General features: G+C 33.7%; 1 protein-coding gene across 4 annotated transcripts in view; it reads right to left on the bottom strand.

Moving 5' to 3' along the window:
* The window catches only part of PHACTR2 (phosphatase and actin regulator 2), a 247,433-nt gene that overhangs the window by 24,553 nt on the left and 199,583 nt on the right, over nt 1–23,297 (bottom strand). For all 4 annotated transcript variants that reach the window (XM_051997880.1, XM_051997879.1, XM_051997882.1 and 1 more), the window contains 2 exons: nt 18,156–18,217; nt 14,409–14,546 (listed from right to left, as the gene is read on the bottom strand). In XM_051997880.1, the coding sequence (XP_051853840.1) occupies nt 14,409–14,546; nt 18,156–18,217 (200 nt within the window). The remainder of the gene's footprint in view (nt 1–14,408; nt 14,547–18,155; nt 18,218–23,297) is intronic.

The following is a 23,297-nucleotide window of genomic DNA, read 5'->3' as shown; positions in this document are numbered from 1 at the left end:
ATAATAATATCTATTACATTTACATTGCACAATTATAGCAAGGATACCAGTGAGATAACAAAGGTAAATTTGAAACATTAAACTGCTATGGAAATGCTACTTATCATCAACCCCTGAATGTCATACCTCAAAACTCCTCCATATCTTCACCTGCCCACTCTTCCCTTGGACCTAATATCCGAGAAAGAAGTGACCTCTCCCTTGTCAAGGCTACCCATATTTCACTCCATCTCCTCTGGAAGTTAGCACATTCAATCATTTCCTCATTTTTTTTTCTCAATCTGTTGACTCTTTCCTTCTCTGCAGTTCCAAATCCATACTTTTTCAACTTCTTTCCTTCTACTCCTCTCCCCCTTTTTACTACAGCATATTGGGATCCATTCTATGGAGTCACAATGAATGTTGGTTATTGCTGATGTACATAATACATTATCTGTGGAGATATATAGATACCAAGATGAGGGAATTTTTTTTTTTTAATGAATTGTGGGGACTGTATGCGGAAAATACAAAAAAAAATACAAAGATTTGAGCTTTCAATTTCAGATATCCCCCAGTTCAATGCAATGAAGTAGATATCTAATAGCTAAATATTCTCAATCTTCAACTAAAATCACAAATGGTGATACAATGCCCAGCAAATTTCACAAGTAATGATATGATGTGACATGATTGGTTGTTTACCATACAAATTCTTAGATGAACAACCAAATATCTGATATTGATGTTAAAATACTAATGATTTTCAAGTGGCATCTCTAACAATAACTTTCAGTGACTTATGTGATTCTTAGCTTTGACTTACAAAGAAACGTTTCACTAAAGATAGAAAATATAGGATCTTATTATTAAATTCCAAAACAAAGAGGATTTTATTTTTGACATTAATAAAGATGAAATTAACAAGAAACATAATACCCATAAAATTTCACCAACATTTCCCTTCCCAACCTTGCCCCCTACTTTTCTACAGATTTTTTTTTAATATTTCCAACTGTACATTAAAATATTGGCATGATTTTATTGTGGGTGGCAAGCTAAAAATAATAATGCAGGAAGTACTAAAGTTTCTGTTCAACTTAATCAAGATTAGAAAATGATTTTCTCATAGAAGTCCTTAAAATAGAAAATGACAAAAAAGGAACACATTTAAGAAACTGAATTTTAGTTTATTTTGTGAATAATAAATATTTTTCCAAGTAAAAAAAGGGAAGTTTGTTCAATGATTTTCTGATTATTAATATCAATTGAGATATAAATTAGCGAGATGTATACTTGGCAAAACATTCATGGAGAATATAGTAAAGAATTCAAATAGAAGATTGATTTCCTTCTGATCCTGAAGATAATTCTCTTTATGGATGAAATTGTATGGAATATATCAAGTACAGTAACATTGCTGAATCCCCTAAAGAGGATCTATAATCTCTCAAAGCAGTTTAACCTATCTATTCACACAAAAAAACAAACAAAAAAATCTAAGTGACTGAAGGCTGCCTGATAACCAACTACAATATGAAATTAGCTGGACAAACTATAGAGTTACATTCTTTATAGATATACTTTGAAAGACACTGTATATTTATAGTGAACTGGGTCCAGAATTGACCAAGAAGAGAACAAATTGGATTTACTCTGAGAAACTATGTAGCTGTTTAATGATTCCTAGCTTCTTTTTGAAATAACTGTCTTCATTGATTGCTATATGGTTAAACTATGGCAGAACACTATATTCTTGTTAATAATTAAAATTGAGAATCATTCAAACGACACTGGAGAAGTATACAGTGAGTATTAGCAAGCTGCAACATAGGATCAAAGAGGTACTATACACCGGAGAAATGGCATGAAGGATGTCACCAAATAAATGCATGTCTGGAAAAGATGTCTACGTTGGAATCCTTACAAAGTATTAAGTCATTAGAATTGGTAGAGACAATAATTATCTAATTTAGCATGGTTTAGTATGATTGATCTGATCCTACAGGGAGATGTTATGAGCCAGAACTTGAAACAAGGTGATAACTCAATGGAATTGATGGAAGCAAAGCTTGTGTGCTTGGGTTTACATCTTTAAGAATTCACACATCAGAGCTCACACCTTTGAGAGTTCACACATTGGAGTTCACAAGTTCGGGAGATTCACAAGTCAGAAACCCACAATCTCACTCTCTCAGAGGATGAGTCAACCTTTGGGTTCACACCTTTAAGAGATCACATATAAAAAGCTCTTAGAGCTTCAGTAAGTTAGTAACTTCGGAAGATTGCCAGGAGTTGGGAAAGCTAACTGGGCCCAAGGAAAGAAACAAGACTTGGAAGGAGGAAATAAATGTTTGGATTTTATCAGCTGGCTGCATTTGGGGTGATTGTTACTTTGAACTGAAACTAAGGTTGCCTCCAGAAAACCTCCCCAAGAAACCTGCTCCCAGAGAGAACCATCATATATATTATAAAATAGAAGAGAACACCACACATCTAATCATGTAATAAGAACAAGATTTCAACCAACCTGTTAGGTCAACATTTTTGGGAGGATTTACTAACAGATGTGGAGAAGAGTTGAATGGGAGAACAGGTTTGTGTTTTATTAGATAAAATACTCATGTCAATGAACTTTTCAGTATCTTTTTTTTAAGTATCTTTATAAGTAATTTTGTACTAAAATTCCTATAACTTACTTTCAATAAAATCATCTAGTATACATTCTATGTGTCTATACTGGATGCATATATCATTCATGTTAATGTAGAGCAGTGGTCTCCAAAACGAGGATCAAGGCAAGTTCCCAAAGGGCATATGATCAGCCAGAAGGTGGGGGGGATGGGTGGCATTCCCTCCTTCCATATGATAGTCAATCCTAGGTTTGTCTCCAGGATAATCACAGCTACTTTTATTCCCCAATATTCCTTCCTTGTCCTCAGAAAACTTCTAACTTCCTTACTTACAAGCTACATATTAATTGTGAAGCCTCTTAGCAAGAAGAGGTATTCTTCAGTGGGGAAAGGCTCTGCTTTCTGGGGCAGTGACTAGGGATGAGCCATGACTACCTTCTTCCCTTTTTTAATTTGGGTGGTTCAGATTTAGTCCCTTTATATTATCATTTACTCTAAATCCACCCATCTCCTGAACTTTCCCTATCTATTATTGCTAAAGACATCCTTCCAGTTATCCAGGTTCAAAACTTCAGTGTCATCTTCACTGCTAATCAGTTGCCAAATCTAATAATTTCTCCTATTTTAGTATCTCTTGTATCTTTTTCCTTACTTTTACTCACAGATCCATCACCCTAATTTAGTTCTTTCTTACTCTAACCTGGACAATTCTAAGAGCCTCCTAACTAGTCCTCATGCCTGTAGTTTCTCCTCTACCCAAACCAATCTTCACACAGCCATGACTTTCTTAAAAATACAAATCTAACCATACCACACTCTTTTCAGTAAACTCCAATGTCTTTCAATTGCCTCTTTGTTAAACTATGATTCCATCTTTATCCTATCCTTTTAAAATTTAACTTTGGGATAAATTTTGTAATAAACATAATCATTAGTACTACATGTATTTATATATAATTTAAAAATAAATATACCGATAGTGAGGGCACATACTCAACCTTTTTCTGAAAAAAATGTATTATCAAAAAAAATTTTGATACTACTGTTTTAAATAACCTCATTCCAAAATGTATCAGTTTCATTAGGCCTCCAAATACTACCAAGCCTTATCAATGAAAGAAAAAATAGGCAAACAGCATTGGTTTAACTATCTACCTTATGTAAACAAAGTATATAGACTCTTGATTCAGATCAGGCATTGACTCTCATATCTTTCCTATCTCTAGAAGTGTCAAGTAGAGTTTGGATTACCACTGTCTTGAGATTCATTTGTTGAGAGAGTATTTGGGTAGCGGTACCCTGGTCACTTTATTTTTAAAGTGCTGAGCCTTTCTCTGTTACAGATACCTTATTTCCACTAAACCCTAACTAGCACTAAAGTAATATAGCTTAGCAGTGGTGCTGGGAAGGGCAATTTGGTATCCTGCATGCTAGGAGCATTGTACTGGTCCCTCAATGCTACTATATAGGCGTCCCTTAAAGAAAATTACATTAGAAGTTGGAACTCAAACCTGGGTCTTTTTACTTCCAGTTCAAAGATCTTTCCACTACAATAAGGCTCCTTTCTGGGCAACCTTATTAATAATGAGGAATAATGTAAAAGACATTTTTTATCAAGGATTTGTATGGATGGAAAAAGAAGTAGGTTCATTATGTGGTGAGAAAGAGGAGACATTTTAGCCTGAATGCTACATTAACAATTCTGTGATGTTAAAATGACTTGAGGAAGGCCTACAGCATAGTACACATATAGATGGAGAGGTTAGGGAAGAAAGGGACGGTAATCACAAGGAATTTGAAGTTACCAAAGTATTGTGATCTACATTGGCAGAAACAACACCCACATTGTTTAAATCACAAATCCAAAATATCAATAGCATAAGCAGAGTTGTTTGTAGATGTCTAATCAGTCCTATTAATGCATCCACTTTCTTGGCTAAATATTATACTAGCTCTTGTACCAAGGGCTATATTTTCCATCCAACAGACTCTTAGTATATTTATTTATATATTTAATTGAAAAGTATTTTCATGTGAATTTTAAAATTTAAAACAAAATTTTTTTACTGAATTAAAAAAATTCATTCCATGCATAATTTTAAAGTATTTAAATGTCATTTTTTTCTTTGAGTATAAAAATCTTATGGATATTAACCTTATATAATGGTGGTATCATAGCAGAAAGTGAGTTGGACTTAGACACAAGACGACTAGAGTTTAACCTTACCTCAGAAACCTGGGCAAGTCATTTAACAACTCTCATTTTTGGTTTCCCTCTTTAGGGGATAATAATAACACATCTACCTTTGAGGATTGCTATGAAAGTCACCTGAGATAACATATACAAAGGGCAAACTTTAAAGTGCTATATAAGCATTTGCTATATCACCATCATCATCATCATTCTCATCATCATAGTTCATTGAACATCACAGCTTTTCTCTTTGTTCTCTCAAGCATCAGATCTAACATTTACCTTCATTAAAAAAAAAAAAAATTACACCTTTTATAGAGCTCCCTAATACTTCTGAGAATTATAGGACATGTTTCAAGCTACCTTCTCCTTCTGTTCTTGAAATAATATCACCAAGAAATTCTGCTTGCTTCACATACTCATCATTTAAATTCAGTAGCAGCAGCATGAGACTATGTTGTGTCCTTTATTTTGCCTTGAATATATGGGAATTTGGTAGGGTAACTAGGTGGTACAGTGGATAGAGTATCAGACTTGGAGTCAGGAAGACTCATCTTTCTGAGTTCAAATGTGGCTGCAAACACTTATTAGCTATGTGACTTAGGGCAAGTCACTTAACCCTATTTGCCTGAATTTTCTCATCTGTAAAATGAGCTGGAGAAGGAAACAGCAAACCACTTTAGCATTTTTTGCCAAGAAAACTCAAAACGGAATCATTACTTGGACATAAATGAATAATAACATCTGGGAATTTAACCTGTGTGTGTGTGTGTGTGTGTGTGTGTGTGTGTATACATGTACTTTTTCAAGTAAATTTCATTTTCTTGTCTCATCCTTCACCTAATGCCAAATGCTACATATCCATCAGGCAATTAAAAGAATGTTAAGCAAAGAGAAAATAAATTACATGAATAATAAACAGTTAAATACATAAGGAACTGGAATAGAGAAAGGGATCTTTGAAAATAAACAGAACTACCTCCTTTTTCCCTTGCTTCCCCTTCTTCTCTTCCTCTCCCCAAAGAATCCCCAACCTAAGCTCCTTTGCATGACTATTAATTTGAATCCTTTCTTTCAGAGGGTACAAATTAAGCTACCAGCTGTTTCAGGGATTTCTCTGAATAAACACAGGGATACAAACTGAAGCATTAATACAGAAGCAGACCAAACTCATTGTCCTCAATAGAAGAACAGTTCTGTAGTTAGATGAACCACAGCCAGCTCCATACAATTCAAAGGATTCTTTTCCCTTTTGTGAGTTCCTAAGGGAGTATATCATGGATAATGTACTAAATTATTCCAGACTACTAGTTGAACCTAGCTACTGAAACTCCAGTTGTCAAAGACTTTCTTAGTTTCTTCTTATATTTTGATTATACTGCATTTCTAAGAATACATGCAATTATCCTTCCCCATCAGAGTGATTAGGAATGTTGGTGCCCCCCATGATCTGAAAAATCCATGTTAAAATTTTTGGGCTCTCCCTTTGTATGAGAAAAAAGTCTGAATTTTATTCTTTTTCTTTTATGAGGTTTTTATGTACCTTACTATAAAATTGGATTTGATTTTATAACACTATCCATATATTTTATGCATTTCTAAGTTTCTAAACTTTTGCAAAACTTTTTCAAAATTCCCATTTAATTTCTTATGCCAACTTGATATATCGATATTTCAATACATCAAAACATCAATGAGGAAAGTTGTGATATGGAAAGGATAACTGTAATAGAAAAGGCTAAATTCATGAGAGCCCTTTAGGGCTGTTCAGGAACCATTCTAGTCTGCATGGCTGTATCCGTGATCAACTGCCAAAAAAATTTTCTGTTTAGAAGTAACTGACGATTCCTGCAAATTTGTTTTCAATGACTGCTACTCCTTAAAAACATGAGTAAAGCAAATGATTTACCCTCTTGCCAACTGAAGGTGTCAGCCTTCCACAGTTGTTCCTAATTGTTCTTTAAGACATATGTTTCTAACTGCACCATGTAGTGGCAGAATATAGAGGTGTTTTTGAATAGACTTCCTGGTCCAGTAGAGGAAAGATAACAAAACTCTTCACCTTTTTCCTAGTGAGATAATCATAGAGACTGGTCTAGATTTTTCCCAAATTTATAGTTGCTGACTAAATCTCAAGCTCCTTGCAAAAGCAAATAAGCTTCTGCCAAGAATGACAAGGAAACTGCTATATCTCCGAACTGAATTTAGGAGTATCTCATGGCACTTTAATTACAATAAGAGTAGCAGAACTGCATCTTTAATTCTCAGCAATATATAATCTAAACTTATTTCTTCTTAGAGTCTTAGAGTCATGAATAACTTTGGGGATATAACCAAGGAAAGGGAGAAAACATAAGATCAATTCTCCTTGAATTGTTCTGTAAGTTATAAAGGATAAGGATTCAGAATAAGATAAAGTGGAAACCCAAAAGCATTAGAAACCATAGAACACAGAATTGGAATGAATCTGAATAACAGGCTGAGCAAATGACAATATAGAACTTTTCTGATTAGGAGGGCTCCTAGATGTCAAAGCCAGAAATTAAATGGCTTCATGATGTCCCAGATGATACTAAGAAGAATTTGGAATGGGAGAAAGAAATATGGGAAGAGTAGAATTTACCTACAACCAGAAAATGTGCCAGGGTTGTAGTTTAAGGAAATTCAGTCTTCCACTTCTACCCCATGGAATATGTTTAGTATGTCTAGAGCTAGATCCTTTTCAAAGCCACATGATTTGTCCTTATTGTTTGTCCCTCTCTGTTGACATATTTGTCCTAGTCTTGGACCCCTTGAGAAAAGAGATGCTAATTCAGCGCTTTATAATTGGGTATTCACTGGTAGTGGTGTGGGTGTGTGTGTGTGTGTGTGTGTGTGTGAGCTCTCACACATGCACACACAAATATGTGTAGGAGAGTACTGGCCATAGTGGGCCATGCAATATATTTTAAAAGGCAGCTAACTGGCATAGTATTTAGAGTGTTGGATATCAGGAAAATAGTTAGGAAAACCCAATTCTTCATCAGACACTAATGATGTTATCCTAGGAAAATCACTTTACTTCTGTCTGATTCATAATGGAGATATGATCCAAAGTGTTAAGCTATAAATCTTTTAAATCTAATTTGTTCATAAGTTCAATTAAGTGTTCACTAACATCACAAGTACGCTTTCAATTAAAATTACCATTTTAAGATGAGCTGGAAAATTTTGGAATATTGACACTTGAAAAAGAGTGAGGTTGCTATTCAAGGATGAGCCTAAGCTAAAAATATGGATGTTCATTACAAGGAGATGAGGTCAGTCACTTGGTAATAAATTATTTGGGCATGGAAACCCCCAAAACAGATATTTTCTATACAGACTTTATAACTTCTATATAGAAGATGAACACAGAAGAAGATGAAAATTATTGTAGAAATATGGTTTGATCCACAGGCATTTAGTGAGTGGCACTGACCTCTTTTATTAATTATCTACTAGCATAATTAATAAAATGATTAATTAAACAGAAAAAATGAAAACAAATATGGTTTTAAAGATTAAGAAATGAAAGAAAGCAAAAGCTTAAAGATTACTTAGAAATCTCATGCCTATGTACTGCTTCCTCAATGAGTCATATAACGTTTTAGATGAAAAAAAAATCCTAAGTGAAAATGATTGTATTTAAAGAGATTGACAATGAGGGAGTATGTAGGATGGTATTGCCTACAGATTTCAGTCATTATAGAAACATCTCTTTGGTTATCATTGATTGCTTATAATAAAGGTCAAAGGTCCAAACCTACCAAAAATTAGAAGAGAGGATGAAGGTCAAAGATGCTATCTATCTATCTATCTATCTATCTATCTATCTATCTATCTATCTATCTATCTATATACAGCAACCCTCAACTGGCCTATTACAAAAAGCAGTTGGCTTCTAAAAATGACTAATGGATAAAAACAAAGGCACTAGATTTCATTATCACCATTTCTTAAAGAATACTCACTGACATAAAACTAATGTTTGAGCTCAAAGAATTCAGAAATGGACTTAGCCAACTAATACTTGACCTCCTTGAAAAGGAAGGGGTATCATGCACTGTAACCTATTTAACATGTAAAGGACTGCTTGCCATCTGGGGGAGGGGGTGGAGGGAGGGAGGGGAAAAATCGGAACAGAAGTGAATGCAAGGGATAATGCTGTAAAAAATTACCCTGGCATGGGTTCTGTCAATAAAAAGTTATTAAAAAAAAACACTCATACATATTTTAAGAACTTAAAGAAATTAACCTGGACCTGATAATTATTAAACAATAAGCATTAAATTGAAAAAAAAAAAAAAAGAAAAGGAAGAGGTATCAAATGAGGATAGTGCCAGAGTAAAATCCAAAACACTATGGAGAATGGAAGGTTATAAGATAAAACATTTCAGAAAGCACAACACAGTGTAATGAAAAATAAGCCTAGAAAAATCTAGGCTTGAAACAGCTAAGCCAGGTCATCTGAAAAATATTTATAGATGAAACTGAGAGGTAGACAACAAATAGACATGAAATGGAACACATCTGGAATAATTTCTATAGCCAATAATTTTGTCCACTTATGTTATTGGAATGACTAGCATGGGATTCCACAAAGTTAAGTATTTCATGTGCTATGTAAAGAAATGGAAATGGTAACCATAGTAGCTAAATCTGATCAAATATGGGCACTAGAAGAACATGATAGACGTGACACAAAGGGTATTCATAGGTCAAGGTGTTTCAAGAAGTAAAGATTTCAAAGATGAAAAAAATATTGGCAGTATTAGTACCAAGAAAAATGCAACAGAGAAGACAATAGTAACCAATGAGCCGTTCACTTTTCTACTTTCTTATCTGTATAAAGTCTTTGTGAGAATGTTGTAATTTATGTATACGACATATAAAAAAAGAAATGTGCAGGTTTTTGAAGACAATCTTATACAACAGATCATAGATGCTTTTTAATCTTTTGTAATCAAAAAACTTTCCATGAAGAAGCAAATCACAGCCCAGAAGTACTCTCTTAAAACAATGGTTTTCATATGGTAAAATGTAAGATATGATAGACAATTTCATTTGATAATCTAAGTATTAATATAAAACATGTAAAATGAGAAGACACGTTTCTTGAAATTTTTGGCTAGTGTTATGGAGGAAATCTAAACACAGAAAGAATATCATATGGATTGTTAGATTCTCCAGATGCTCCTTTTTTACTCCAAATAATTCCCAAATCTACATATTCAGACCTTCTTTCCCTCCTGTGCTCCAGGTCCCACATTTCCGACTGCTTGCTCTAAAATTTCTATCCTGCCATCTCAAATTCAATGTGTCTTAACTAGAACTCAATAGTCACTCCTCCCCGCAAATTCCACCTTGCTGATTTTTGTATTACTATTGAGAGTATCTATTAGCTATTTTTTTATTGCATCCAAACCCCTTTATTATCTGCCTGCATTGTAGCTTTTCAGGATGATTATCTATTACTCCCTGTCATGTAAATTCACATAGGACACTGTATCAGTCACTTCTTTGATTTTGCACAGGCTACTTATTCCCCATACCTGAAATGCTCTCTCTCTTCACCTCTGTCTCCTGAAACCCACAGTTCCCTCTAAGGTTCTCTTCTTATGCTAGTTCCTTCAATAGGCCTTTCCCAATTCTCTTAAATGTCCCTCCCTCCCAGAAAATCACTAAGTATTTATTTTGCATATACCCCTCCCTCCAGTTCATTTACATTTTATCTTGTCATTTCTGTTCAGTATTAACTCTCAGTGGTCTAGGTAAAAGGCAATTAGGGGACCTAGTGGACCGACTGCTGGACCAATAATCAGGAAGAGCTGAATTCAGATCAGACACTTATTAACTGTGTAATACTGGACAAGCTCTTAACTGTTGGTTGCCTCAATTTGTAGTGCTCCTGTTTGGTTTTCTGGAGGTCTTGGAGCAGCCTTCTTTTCAGCAGAGCAATTACTGCAAGAATAGCTAGGTGCTAAAGTCCAAAGTCCGAATTCTTTATTGTCTCCTTGCCTGGGGCCTGGGTTACCTTTCTTGAAAGTCTTTCAGATTGGTCTTGGTCTCAGTGGGGGAAGTGCAGGAGGCCAGTTACCATGGTGGTGTGAGATAGTGAATCTCTCTGAGTCCAAGGACTTGTGTTTCAGCCTCCAGTCACCACAAAGGTAGATGATAGAATGAATCTGTCTCTCAGTCCCTGCAGGCTATTATATACTCTATTATAATTACATCATCTTAGGTGTGAATCTTATAGAACTATATTAAGTACTAAGTACATGTACTGAACTAGAGAACTATGAATCACCATGCTAAACTAGATAAACCATTGTCTCAACAATTCCACTTAGCACCTTCTAAGAATCCTTGTTTTTAGTACAAGATTTCTGCACCATAACAAAATTTACTTAAGTAAAAAAAATGGGGATAATAATCGCACTTACAGAGTTCTGAGGAATAAATTATATATTTGTAATGTCTATATCTAGCCTGGCACATAGCAGATACATAATAAATATTTGTTTACTTCATTCCTTCTGACCTTTCCCCTAAAACTGTTTTCTCCTACAATAATTTCTTAACTGTCATATTTAATGGCCTTTTCTCAATCCTCACCCTTCTTGATTTCCCTTCAACTTTTAGCACTATTTCTCACTCTCTTATCCTTGATCTCTCTTCTCTCTACAATTTTTGAGACACTACTCTCCCCTGTTCTCTGCCTATCTAGATGATTGTTCCATTTCAAACTCTCTTATGGATCTTCACACAGGTTTAATTCCTTAATTGTGGGTGTGCTCTTCTCTCTCTTTTGTTTCACTTGGTAATCTCATTAGTTCTCATGGATTCAATTATTATCTCTATACTTAAGATCCCCAAATCCATTTGACTAGTTTTAACCTTTCTCCTGACTTCTATGCTCACATTTCCAATGTCTATTGGACATTTTGCACCAAATATCTTGTAGACATGTTAAATTCAACATGTTCAAAACTCAACTCTTTCCTTATCCCTTCAAACTTTCCCCTCTTTAATTTCCTTATTCTACTTTCCTTCCGTCCAGGATCACAACCAAGGTGTCATCCTGGACTTCTCACTTTCTCTCACCTTTCTTATCCAAATTGTTGCCAAATCCTATTGTTTTATTTTTACAACATCTCTTTTATATGTTTCCTTCTCCACTTGGATAATGACACCATCTGGTTTAGGCCCTTAGTACTTTGTTCCTGGACTATGAAAGCCTCTTGGTTGGTGTTCATGCCTTAAATCTCTCCCCACTCCCATCTTCCATTCAGCTGTCAAACTCATCTTCCTAAAACTCAAGTCTCATCATGTCATCTCCCCACTACTTCATTCATTCAATTTCAATAGTTCTCTATTATCTCCAGGATTAAAAAACAAAGTAAAACAAAAAACCCAAAATTTTCTTTTTGGCTTTTAAAGCCCTTTATAATCAGGTACCTTCCAGTTTTTTAAATACTTCCTTCTACTCCATATACTTTGTGATCTGGTGACACTGGATTCCTTGCTATTTCTTGCACTCTATCTAACTCTAATGCTTATCTCAAACATTTTCATTGGTTGTTCCTTAAAGCTGAATGGTGTCCCCTCAGCATTTTTATCTTCTGGCTTCATTCTAGTCTCTGCTAAAGTCCTTTTTTCTTGCAATAAGTACTATCTTCCCCATCAGATAGTCTTAAACTTATTCTGTCTATATCTTATTTGTAATAATATAGTTGTTTGCAAGTTGTCTCTACTATTAGAGGGTAAGGTTCTTGAGATTCATACATTCATTACCAAACTTTCTCTTTTTTGTTGTTGTTTGTATATTTGCTTTTATTTGTATCCTTAATGCTAAGCACAATGTCTGATACATAGTAAATGCTTAATAAATGCTTACTGACATGACTTGACATTTTCTGATTGTATCATCTATTATGCCAGTAGGAATTTGCTGCATTGTTTCTAGCACAACTTATGAATACTATTTTAGTATATCTTATGATGTTTTCAGTCTCATCTTCTCTTTGTTCTTTTTTTTCCAGATGAAAATGAGACTCATCTTTGTAAAGCATCTTGACCAGATTACATAGGTAGCAGAAAGCAGAGCTGGGAATTTTATCCTATCTTTGAGCCAATCTTCTGGCTCAAAATTCCAAGTTATTTGGAATACTGGCTTGGAATTCCATTGGAATACTGGACAGTAATATCAAGAATAACTTGCATGACTGCAGAAGAAGGGCTAGTCACATGGTAATAAGCATGTGAGAAAAAGGATAGACAGGTCAAGAGATAAATTGACTTTGAAGCTTGCTAGCTATATTACTTGAGAAAGCCACTTCACCTCGGCATTAGTCACGTCATCAGTTCAATTCTATTCAAGTCCTAATCTAATTATTTTATGATCACAAATTACAATAAAGTACTAAAGAAAGATGCCCTACTTCACAAAAGGATTTATGGAATAACACTAACAAGTATGAAGGGTTTACTATGTATGCCATTAGAGGGAATACTGATATTAGGGAGACCATGAATCACTTGAAACATATCTGTATAACATGTAGATTAATACATTCATTATTAAATTTTCTTTAAAGAATGGAAAGTAGTCCTTTTCTGGTTTTAGATGTCTAAAAATGCCAAAAATTGAGGTTTGAAAACAGATGGCCAAAAAGAAGCATTTTTGGTGTAGTGCCACAATAATTAATTGACATCAGTGTTGCTATTCAATGAATCCTCTAAGTATGGCAGAATTGTTCCAAAATATTTAATCAACAGGTTTTCCTGTTGACAAATTTTTCTTTATTTCCCAGTTGTATGGATAGGATCATGTCTTGGTTATTAAAGTACAAATCTTGGCCATTTACTCTTAAAAGAAAGTAGGTTATGTAATAAAGGAAAGTTGCTCTAGAAAGCATTTGTAAGTGATTCAGTAGATTCTTTCACTCACAAAGTTCATCTGCTGGCCAAGAGACTATATCATGCCAATATGGAGGATTAAAGATTATGCACATATGGGGAAAACCCACTTATTCATGATGTTCCAATGCCTACACCTATTTTTGGTTGCAAAATATATACTTTTAGAAACTATATTAAGCCAGAACATACCAACTCCCAAAAGATCAACTTTACAGTCATGGATAAGTTTAAGACACTGGATGAATGCAACTCATTGGAAATTTTGATGATAAAGCCATAATGCTACAGAAATTTTGATAAAAATTTTGGCACAATATGAGAAGTAGATTGACATAGTGGATGGAAAGATAGCTTCGAACACAGGAAGACCTAGATTATAGAGAAGGCCCATGCTAGACTGCTAAGACAAATTTGCTCATGGAATAATTTTTCATATCAATGAATTCTCAAGTGTACTCCATATCCCTTGGGTTCCGTGCTATTGGCAGTTGCTGCTGCAAAATTAAGAGAAAAACCAGTGGAAATGTGTTTGATATTGACTGGCAGAGCAACAGATGACATTTAGCTTTTTTAGGAAAGACTTAAAGAGGATATGTAGGGATAGTTTGATATTTAATGGAAAAAAATAAATTTAGAGATAGATCTACTGTAGTTCTTGCCTTATCTGCAGGTGTTAGTCTGGCCCAAGGTTTGTCTGCTCGGCGGTCATAATCAGGAGAATCAGTGACCTCAACGTACTCATTAAACCGAAGAATCCTTCTTGCTTGTAGCTCTGCCACTGTTGGTCTCAAACTGAGCTATAAAGAGGAAAAAATTAGGAAAGTTCAGCCAACAATGTACAGCCACAGGGCAACAATGTTGTATAGAGAGAGAACTTCAGAGTTATTGTTAAATAAGGTCACTTTCAAGTATCAAGAAAGAGAGGGGAAAAAAAAAGCAGTGCCTTGGGATTCTCTAACAAGAACCAGAAAGCAGTATGACCTAGTTTTTTGAGTCTATAAAAATCTTCACCATAAGACAAGTTACAAAAACCTTCTGATTACTGTCTGTACATTATAAATTTTTTTTCTACATTGATCTGTTCTGCGAAGGCTCTGTCTTCAGTATCATTAGTGATACATGAAATGACAACAATGACCAGAAATATGAAGGCTAGTTTGGGAAATAAACTATTGCAATGAAAACATGGCTATTTTTAAAGACATCTAATATTTTGGAGAAAAGGATTCAAGAAGTATGATGAACAGTAATGTTAAGTAGAGAGACTGAAAACACTAGATATGTGATTCTGAGCAAGCTTTTTACTATCTAAGCTTCAGTTTCCTCATCTGTAAAGTAAGTGTTAAAATAGATTATCTCTAGGGTTCCTTTTGGGATTAACATTTTATAATTCTTTGTCTATATCATCAGTTCCAAACGAACTGATTCTACTCTATAAAATTTCTAACATTGATTGTTATAAATCTGGGCAAAGGAAACCTGGGAAAATGAAAACTAGCAAGGTGGCTACTCAGTGCAAAACTTTTTATAGAATATGATCATTCTATTTCAGTTATAATCTATACCTATCCTGCTAGTACTAGCTGAACAATCTAGCAACTCTGGGCTGATAAGATAGAGTTAAGAGAATGGCACAAGAGACAAAATCAGGGAATATCAGACTTTTGTGAACACAATTACTCAATCAGCTTTCTTCTTTGAAACACTTGTTCAACAAAATAATCATAGTACACTTTAAGTTATGTGAATTATATTCTATCTAGCTACTCTTCAGTACACCAAAAGTTCCTATTTCCCTGGGCTTTGTCAGGCTTAAGGAAAGAGTAAAAATGACACTGACAGATTGGGACAAACTTGGCTCGCTCAAGTCTTAAAGGGACTTTACTACTAAGGTAATATAGTCTAATATATTCCAAGAGTATTTCTATATTGAGAATCATAATACTGGTTTCATATAGGAAGGAATGCAAGTATATTACTCCTCTTCATTTTCATGATGTCTTTGTCACAGAGTAGATATATCTAACAACTTAAGATTGTTTCAGTACATTCTTCTTGATGCACAGTATAGTGGAAAGAAAGCCAAAATTGGATTAAATCCATTTCTATTACCTTAGGGAAATAATTACTCCCTGGGGCTTAGATTCATCTGTGAAATTATAGGCAAAAATTATTCACAACCATGCAAGTTGTGAATATGGCAAGATCAGATTAAAACATAATCAGAAATATTTAACAAAGCAAATACAAATACAATAGAACATAGATAATGCTAATATGGGATTTTCTAAGTTAACACAACCTTATAGGGATCGTATGTACTATTTAGTGTGGCCCCCATTTCTATTTGAGTTTGACACCACTGAACTAGATGACCTTTGAGATCTAACTTTATGATTCTATTATGGTGATATTGTGGTATAAGCACAAACTACTCCTACAAACTAGAAAATTAGATTTTCCACTACTAATTGCACTATTCATGTGATTTAACTTAACTGGATAATTCATGGTTAACTCATCTATAAAAATAAGGGATCAGATTCATTCTATTATAGGAGGTAATAACCCAAGTCCTTTAGCAGGGCTCTATGATGATGCTAGATACAGATATGATATTTAGAAATGACTATTCAACAATCCATTTCTCATCATCTTATCTGCTCAGCTAGTGACTAAAGAAAGAGATCAATGATCAAAGTGACCTTAAAAAACATCTCTGGAGTCTCTGGAGTCAGTAGAGTTTTTTTTTTTTTAAACTTGTTTTTCCTTTAATTTCCAGTCCATTGAGAAGGTTTACTAAATAATTTTTAATGATGAAATCACAGCAAAGTACAATTATACCATCATTTCCATCAAAAGAAAACATTTTGCCTCACCTTTTCACACTGCTTTTTCCATTAATTACTGAGATTAGAGGCCAAATTTTGTTCCAGTCATTTAATCTTTATTTATTTTACAGAGAAGTAAAAAGTTTATTTATTTCCCTGTGATATTAATGATGAAGAATGATAAAATTCTTTGGGCTCCACTTAATGAGAGAAAAGTTACAAAGGATAGCTATCACAACTTATGACACATTGTTTAGCCAGGGCTTTATAATCAGGAATAGCTAAAATTTAATTCTACTGCAGACACTTATTAACTAAGGCAAGTCACTTAATTTATAGTGCTAGTTTCCTCATATCTAAAGTGGGGATATTACCAGATCTACCTCATGGTGAAGATCAAATGAGATAACATCTGTGAAGTGCTATGTGAATTTCAAGCTGCGATATAAATGTTATGTTTTCTAGTTATTATGTTTTTAATGATAATGATTTAGCTATTTATAATGGAAATGTATAAATATCAAAAACATATCTATAAAATACTCATGCTTTATTTTTAAAATATTCTATTTTCTGCTTATATAAAAACTGGCTTTTTAACCAGAATCCCATTTCTACAAATTAGTGCAATGGTTCTCAAAGTATGGTCTGGAGACCCTTCAGGGACAAAGTCTTCCTTTTAGGAAGTCCATGAGGTAAAAAGTATTTTCATAACAAAATAAAGATAATTTCATTCTAACATGAAGATAAAACTTTCTAATTATTCTATTGATAGGTATAGTCCACGTAAACAAAAGCATTTTGAGGATCTTTAATACTTTTGTATAGAATATGAAGAACAAAAAATCTGAGAAGTCTGCATTCGAGATAACAATTATCTGAGATATAGGAGATTTAAAAAATTGTTAATCTGGGAATACACTTTACCAGAGGAAATGGATTAGTTTAGGTTATTCAGTACAAAAGATGACAAGACCATCAATTGAGAACTTGACAGGATCTTAGAGGCCATCAAGACCAAACCCTTCATTTTATAGATGAGGAAACTAAGGCAAAAAGTAGTTAAATGACTTGTCCAGATTATACAGCTACTAAATGTCTAAGGTGGTATTTGAACTCAAGCTTTTCTGACTCCAAGCATAATGTACTATTCACTATACCATGATTCAGCTCACATCTTCTATTATATACCACTGATAGTACTATTCATTATATGGTATATAACTCACAATTCCAAGAACCCAAATGTTTATCTAAAATTCTACTTTGATTCTCTATGGAAAAGCAAATTTATTTTTAGAGCCCATTAAAATTTTTTTCCTGCATAGGCATACCAATTGACTAAGCCTAAGCATAATAGAAAATCCTTTATTTGTGGATAGATGCGTGTATGTATGTGTGTATAGACATTCATATATACAGAGAGTGATCTAAATAAATAAATACAAGGAACTTTTAAATAGAATCCATTTAGTGACATATGTGACTGGAAAAAAGTAGGGAGCTAAGGGGTACAAAGGGAGATAATGTGAACACATAGAGACACAAAGGCATGTACTGTGACATGTCCATCACCTTTCTGCTGAGTCTGCGTTTCAGTTCCATTTTTGCTTCTTGTTCTTCTTCTTCATTTTTTTCTGTTTATTGGTATAAAAAGAGTTAAAGTATGACTAGTTATAAGTGATAATCCTGGGATAAGAAAAGCAGGTGAGAGCATCATTATTTCAACCCTGACAAATGACCCCATGTTTCAAAAGAAGAAATAGAATATATTTAGTTAGAGATTCTTCAGTTCATGTGAGAAAGTGGATTTCATCAATTACCACAATGGCAATTTCATTATTTGTGCTAAAACTTACCTATTTTATTATTAAAAGTGGAGAATGGATAGAATTGTTCTTATGTTTTTGTATCCAAATGAATTATCTCACAATTGGGAGATTTTCAAGGTTCTAAATTGTCCTTTCTTATACTAAAAATTTGCTCAGAATCATTCATGTAAAGCTTTAAAAAGTGACAAGGGAGACGATATACTGAGAAAAGCTATAGGCTTGGGTTTGGGGTATTTGGAAGGGTTTTGGGATGTAGGTTTTTTGAGGGGAGGACAGGAGGGTGCCATTGTTGATACATTATGATCTGAAAAGAAAAAAAACTATCAGATCCTCACAGAAAAACTTATTCATGAAACCAACCAAAATGGAAAAATACAATAAATAATATCTGTATAATTATGTAATATTTATTAGCTCTTTCATGGTATAGAATTTTAACAGGAATGCCTAAATACGAATCCTTTTTTTAGACCTGCTGGTCATTTCTCATAATGAAATGAGGGCTCCTGCTTCCCAATAGAAAGCACAGATTTTAGTCAGAGGATCACATTGAACTTGATACCTCTGAGGTCCCTTCTAGCTAAAGATCTATGAGCTATCTATGAAAAGTTATTCTCACTTATTGGAATTAGCTATGAAATAGTAAAAGCAGTAATCAAGTAATTATCAAATTATTTTATCAAATTGTAAAAAATGAAATTCTGCAAGATTCCCCCTTCTCCCTCAAATTATAAGAAAATATTTTCTCAAAAATCCCATAAATATGACCACATTCTTTTAAAAGGAGATGATGGCTTTGCCAGTAAATAGACTATGATAGCTTATATGCCTTGAATTGGAAAACTCGCTGTAAAGAGAAAATCACAAGTATGCATATAATGGCTCACCATACTATGTTTTGAGATCTTTTTTTCCTTTGAAAACATCAGGAGAATTCATTATATGTTGGTTCTAAAACATTTGAAAATAACAAATATTTGGTTTGAATGAGAATTAGGGGTTTAAATATATATATATATATATATATATATAGAGAGAGAGAGAGAGAGAGAGAGAGAGAGAGAGAGAGAAAATTTATCCAATTTTATTTTATTTATTTATTTGTCTTAGAATTATTCTATTTGGTTTGGACATTTGAAACCATATGGAACTTGGCAATTTCATAATAGAAACTTGGAGTTTATTTTTTTCTTTTTCTGGGAAATAGTGACTAAAGGCATTAAGATAGTATGTATGACTAAACAAAACTCAACTATTCTATTTGCTTACCTAATTATCTTATGACAATATCTAATTATTCCTTATTTAATATTTAGAATTTCAATTTACTTCTAAAAGACAAGTTAATAAGGGGGAGGGCCAATACTTTTCATCCACATACTTCATGCAAATAAAATGATTTCAAATAGAATGTTACAGGATGAAAAAAAAAATTACTTTCACATAGTGACTCAGCCAGAGCCAAACAATTTTGATGAAATGTTAAATTTCTTGTTAACACATTTGTATTTCCTATCCTACTAATTTGTATCCACTAAATTTAAATAATCTATTCTAAAATGATCTTGTCTTTTTTTTAAAAAAAGTGATCTTAATACCAACAATCACCTTAACAAGACAAATTGGTCCCAGTGACATTGGTATATGAGAATCAGTTTAAGAAAGTAGACATGATTAGTAATGGGGAAGGAGGGAAGAATACTTGGGGAGGCAGAGGAGGAGTGTTATGACAGAGCCCTTCAAGTTTCCAAAGGTTTGTCACTATGGAGGGTGATTTAAACCAAATCTGTTTCTCCATGAAAGCAAATCTAGAAACAATGGGTGGAACTCTCAAATATGCAAATTTAGGGTCAGTAGAAGAAAAACCTTCCTGGTAATTATAACTATGCAAAAGTAGAATGAGCTTCCACAAGAAGGGGTGGTTTCCTATCCTTGAATATTTTCAAATAGAGATTACATTATCTATTAGGTATACCAGAGGGGTTATATCATATCCAAATATGGGTTAGATTAGTCAGTTCCCTTCTAACTCTTGATTTGTGTGATTCTGTATAAAATATTTAATAAAAGTTGAATAAGTAAAAACAGTTCAAATTTACTCAATCACTTTCAATTGTATCTGACTTTTTGTGACCCCATATGGTGTTTTTTTGTTTTTTGTCGTTTGTTTGTTTGTTTGGCAATTATACTGGAGTGTTTTGCCATTTCCTTCCCCCATTCATTTTCCAAATGAGGGAACTGAAGCAAGTAAGAGCTAAATGACTTCTTCAGGGTCACACTCTTGGCAACTGGCAAAGGCCATATTTGAACTCAGGAGAGAGTCTTCCTGTTTCCTAACCTGGCACTCTATCCACTGCACCATCTAGCTGACCTCGTTCAAATTAGAGCTCTAAAACAGTAATGTCAAACTCTGCAGGCCACACATATATTGGAAACTACATATTAAAATTATTTAGGTTCTATTGAGTTTGTATTTGTTTAAAAATTTCCCAATCACATTTTAATTTGGTTCAGCAACATTGGGGGCAGGCCATGAGTTTGAAACTTTTGATCAAGAAGATTAGCTATTAATTGCTCTTGGAAATGGTAACATTTCCAGGTAACAGGAAGAGATAGCCATGGCTTACTAGAGAATCCTGGACAACTTAGGCCCACATCCCATCTCTGACATATTTTGGTTGTATGATCCCAGGTAAATCAGTTAATTTCTCAGCAAACCAGGAAATTCATCAAGACCATATTTTGTAGAATCAATAGTAATATGCATTGATGGAATGAGTTCTTAGTGGGGATAAAATCCCTCCCATCTCTTTCCAGCAAAAATAGGACTTCCCACTCTCTAGTATTTTGTTAATATTAATAAATTCTTTACCCAAAAGGGCTTATATATTTATTTTACAGTAAAGAATAGTAAAAAATAAAGTCAAAATTAGTTAACCACCTCTCTCATTTCCTCTTACCACTGAATCTAAATAACAAACAAATAAATTAGTCTTTAATAGAAAAAACAAAAATCACTATGGCCTTAAAGACAATCTGTTAATAATCCAAATCTTTTATCCAAATTATACAACCTGATGGTGACAAGTGAAATTCATAGAGTCAATTGCAGCAAGCATGTGACTCATTTAGGTGCTTTATCTGAAGACAACTGAATAATCTGAAAATTATCACTTAATATCAGGAACTGATTTCCATATTTTTGTAGAATTCTACTTGTAAAAAGAGTGGAGGAAACAGGATAGGGAAGAAAAAGACTCTCATTAACCTGCTTGTTTGGATTTTGCTCTAATAAGGTACTATGCCTTTGAAAAAAAGAGTTAGTTTTAATCATTAAAATTTATTTTTAAATTTTGTTTTCCAGTGCACAATTAATTTCTTTCAGATGCCTCATACTTTAAAATGCCTTCTTAGAAAGGCTATTCCTTTATTAACAAGGACAGAAACCTTTCAAATCTGTCTCATATTTCAGAAAACAATTTTATGAAAAAGATAGTGACAAAGCTTGTGATCAGTGACTTACTTCCAAGAGATATAGACATTATATCCTCCATATCAAACACAACACATTTAGTCCAGAAGCTGTGGGCACTTAAGAACACCTACCAAGAAAATTAGTTTTACTGGAGAAGACCAAGATACTTTGAAAAGGAGTAAGTCCATCCACATCTGTAATTTTACTGGTATAGAGAACTAGATAAAGAAACCTCTGCCAATGGAGGTCAACATGAGTAATTTATACTCTTTAAGAACTGGATAGAATACTGACAGATTAAGTGACTTGCCAAGGGTCAAACAGTTACTACATCCCAGAGAAAGGATTTGATTCTAGGTCCTGCTGGATTTGAAGCACGCTTTCTATACCTTATCCTGCACTACCCTTGAAGCCGAGAGGCTTTCTTGAATTTGTTCTAAAGATATCAGCATAGAGGAGTGCCACTTTCTTTAGTTATTAATTCAAATAGGCCAGTAATAGTGAAAAAAGTTGTTTTTTTTTTGTGTGTGTGTGTGGAAAAAAATATACAAAATTTAAATAATTTAATGATACTTTTTCTCTTCATATGAAATGAGTAGTTCCACTTACATTCTTTGCAGTGTTACACATATGAAAGAGGACTTTTATTTTTAATAGTTTATGTAGTAAAGAACACAAAAGAAAAATCTTAGTCATAATCTTTTAAAATAACTTAAATTGTTACTCCAACAAAATAGAGACTGAAGTACCCCATCATTCTCTGAAGAGGTAAAGAGGTTAAACCAAATTATGTTAAGATACAGCTTCTCAAGCTGTAGTCCACCTTTCCTACCTTGTTTTGTGGTTGCTGGCCATTTGGGTCTGAGGAGTTTGCAAAGTTCATATTTTTTCCTCTTCTGGATGATTTTGAAATAAATGATGATATAATAATGAGGGATGATATCTGGGATTATAATGAGTTGTAACTCCTACTATTGGCTAGGACATCTTTAAAATGTTATTTGAAGAGCTGAATGGCTTTACTAAAGAGCTTTTCAGTTGTAGGAATGTTAGAAGAAATGTCCATAGTGACTCTATTTACTCTCATTTTACACGTTCTTATAATAGTCAACAATAGTCTTAGAAAATTGTATATATTTCTGAGACATTAAGTGATTTGCCCAGGATTACACAGCCAGTACATGTTGGAAATGAGACTTGAATCATGGTCTGTCTCCCTGGTTTTAAAGTTAGCTCTTTTTTCATTGTAACAGGGCTTCTTAAACTTTTTCTACTTGTCACCTCTTTGCAACTGAGAAATTTTTACATGACCCCAGGTATATGGTATATAAAATAGGTATATAAATCAAACATTTACTGATAATAAATCATAATTTTGCAACCCCCACATTCAGGGAATGTGACTCTCTC

The sequence above is a fragment of the Antechinus flavipes genome, chromosome 4, assembly GCF_016432865.1.
Source record: "Antechinus flavipes isolate AdamAnt ecotype Samford, QLD, Australia chromosome 4, AdamAnt_v2, whole genome shotgun sequence".
In the NCBI taxonomy this organism is placed as follows: Eukaryota; Metazoa; Chordata; class Mammalia; order Dasyuromorphia; family Dasyuridae; genus Antechinus; species Antechinus flavipes.
Note: the sequence above shows the minus strand (reverse complement) of the source record. Positions and strands in the feature narration are given on the sequence as shown.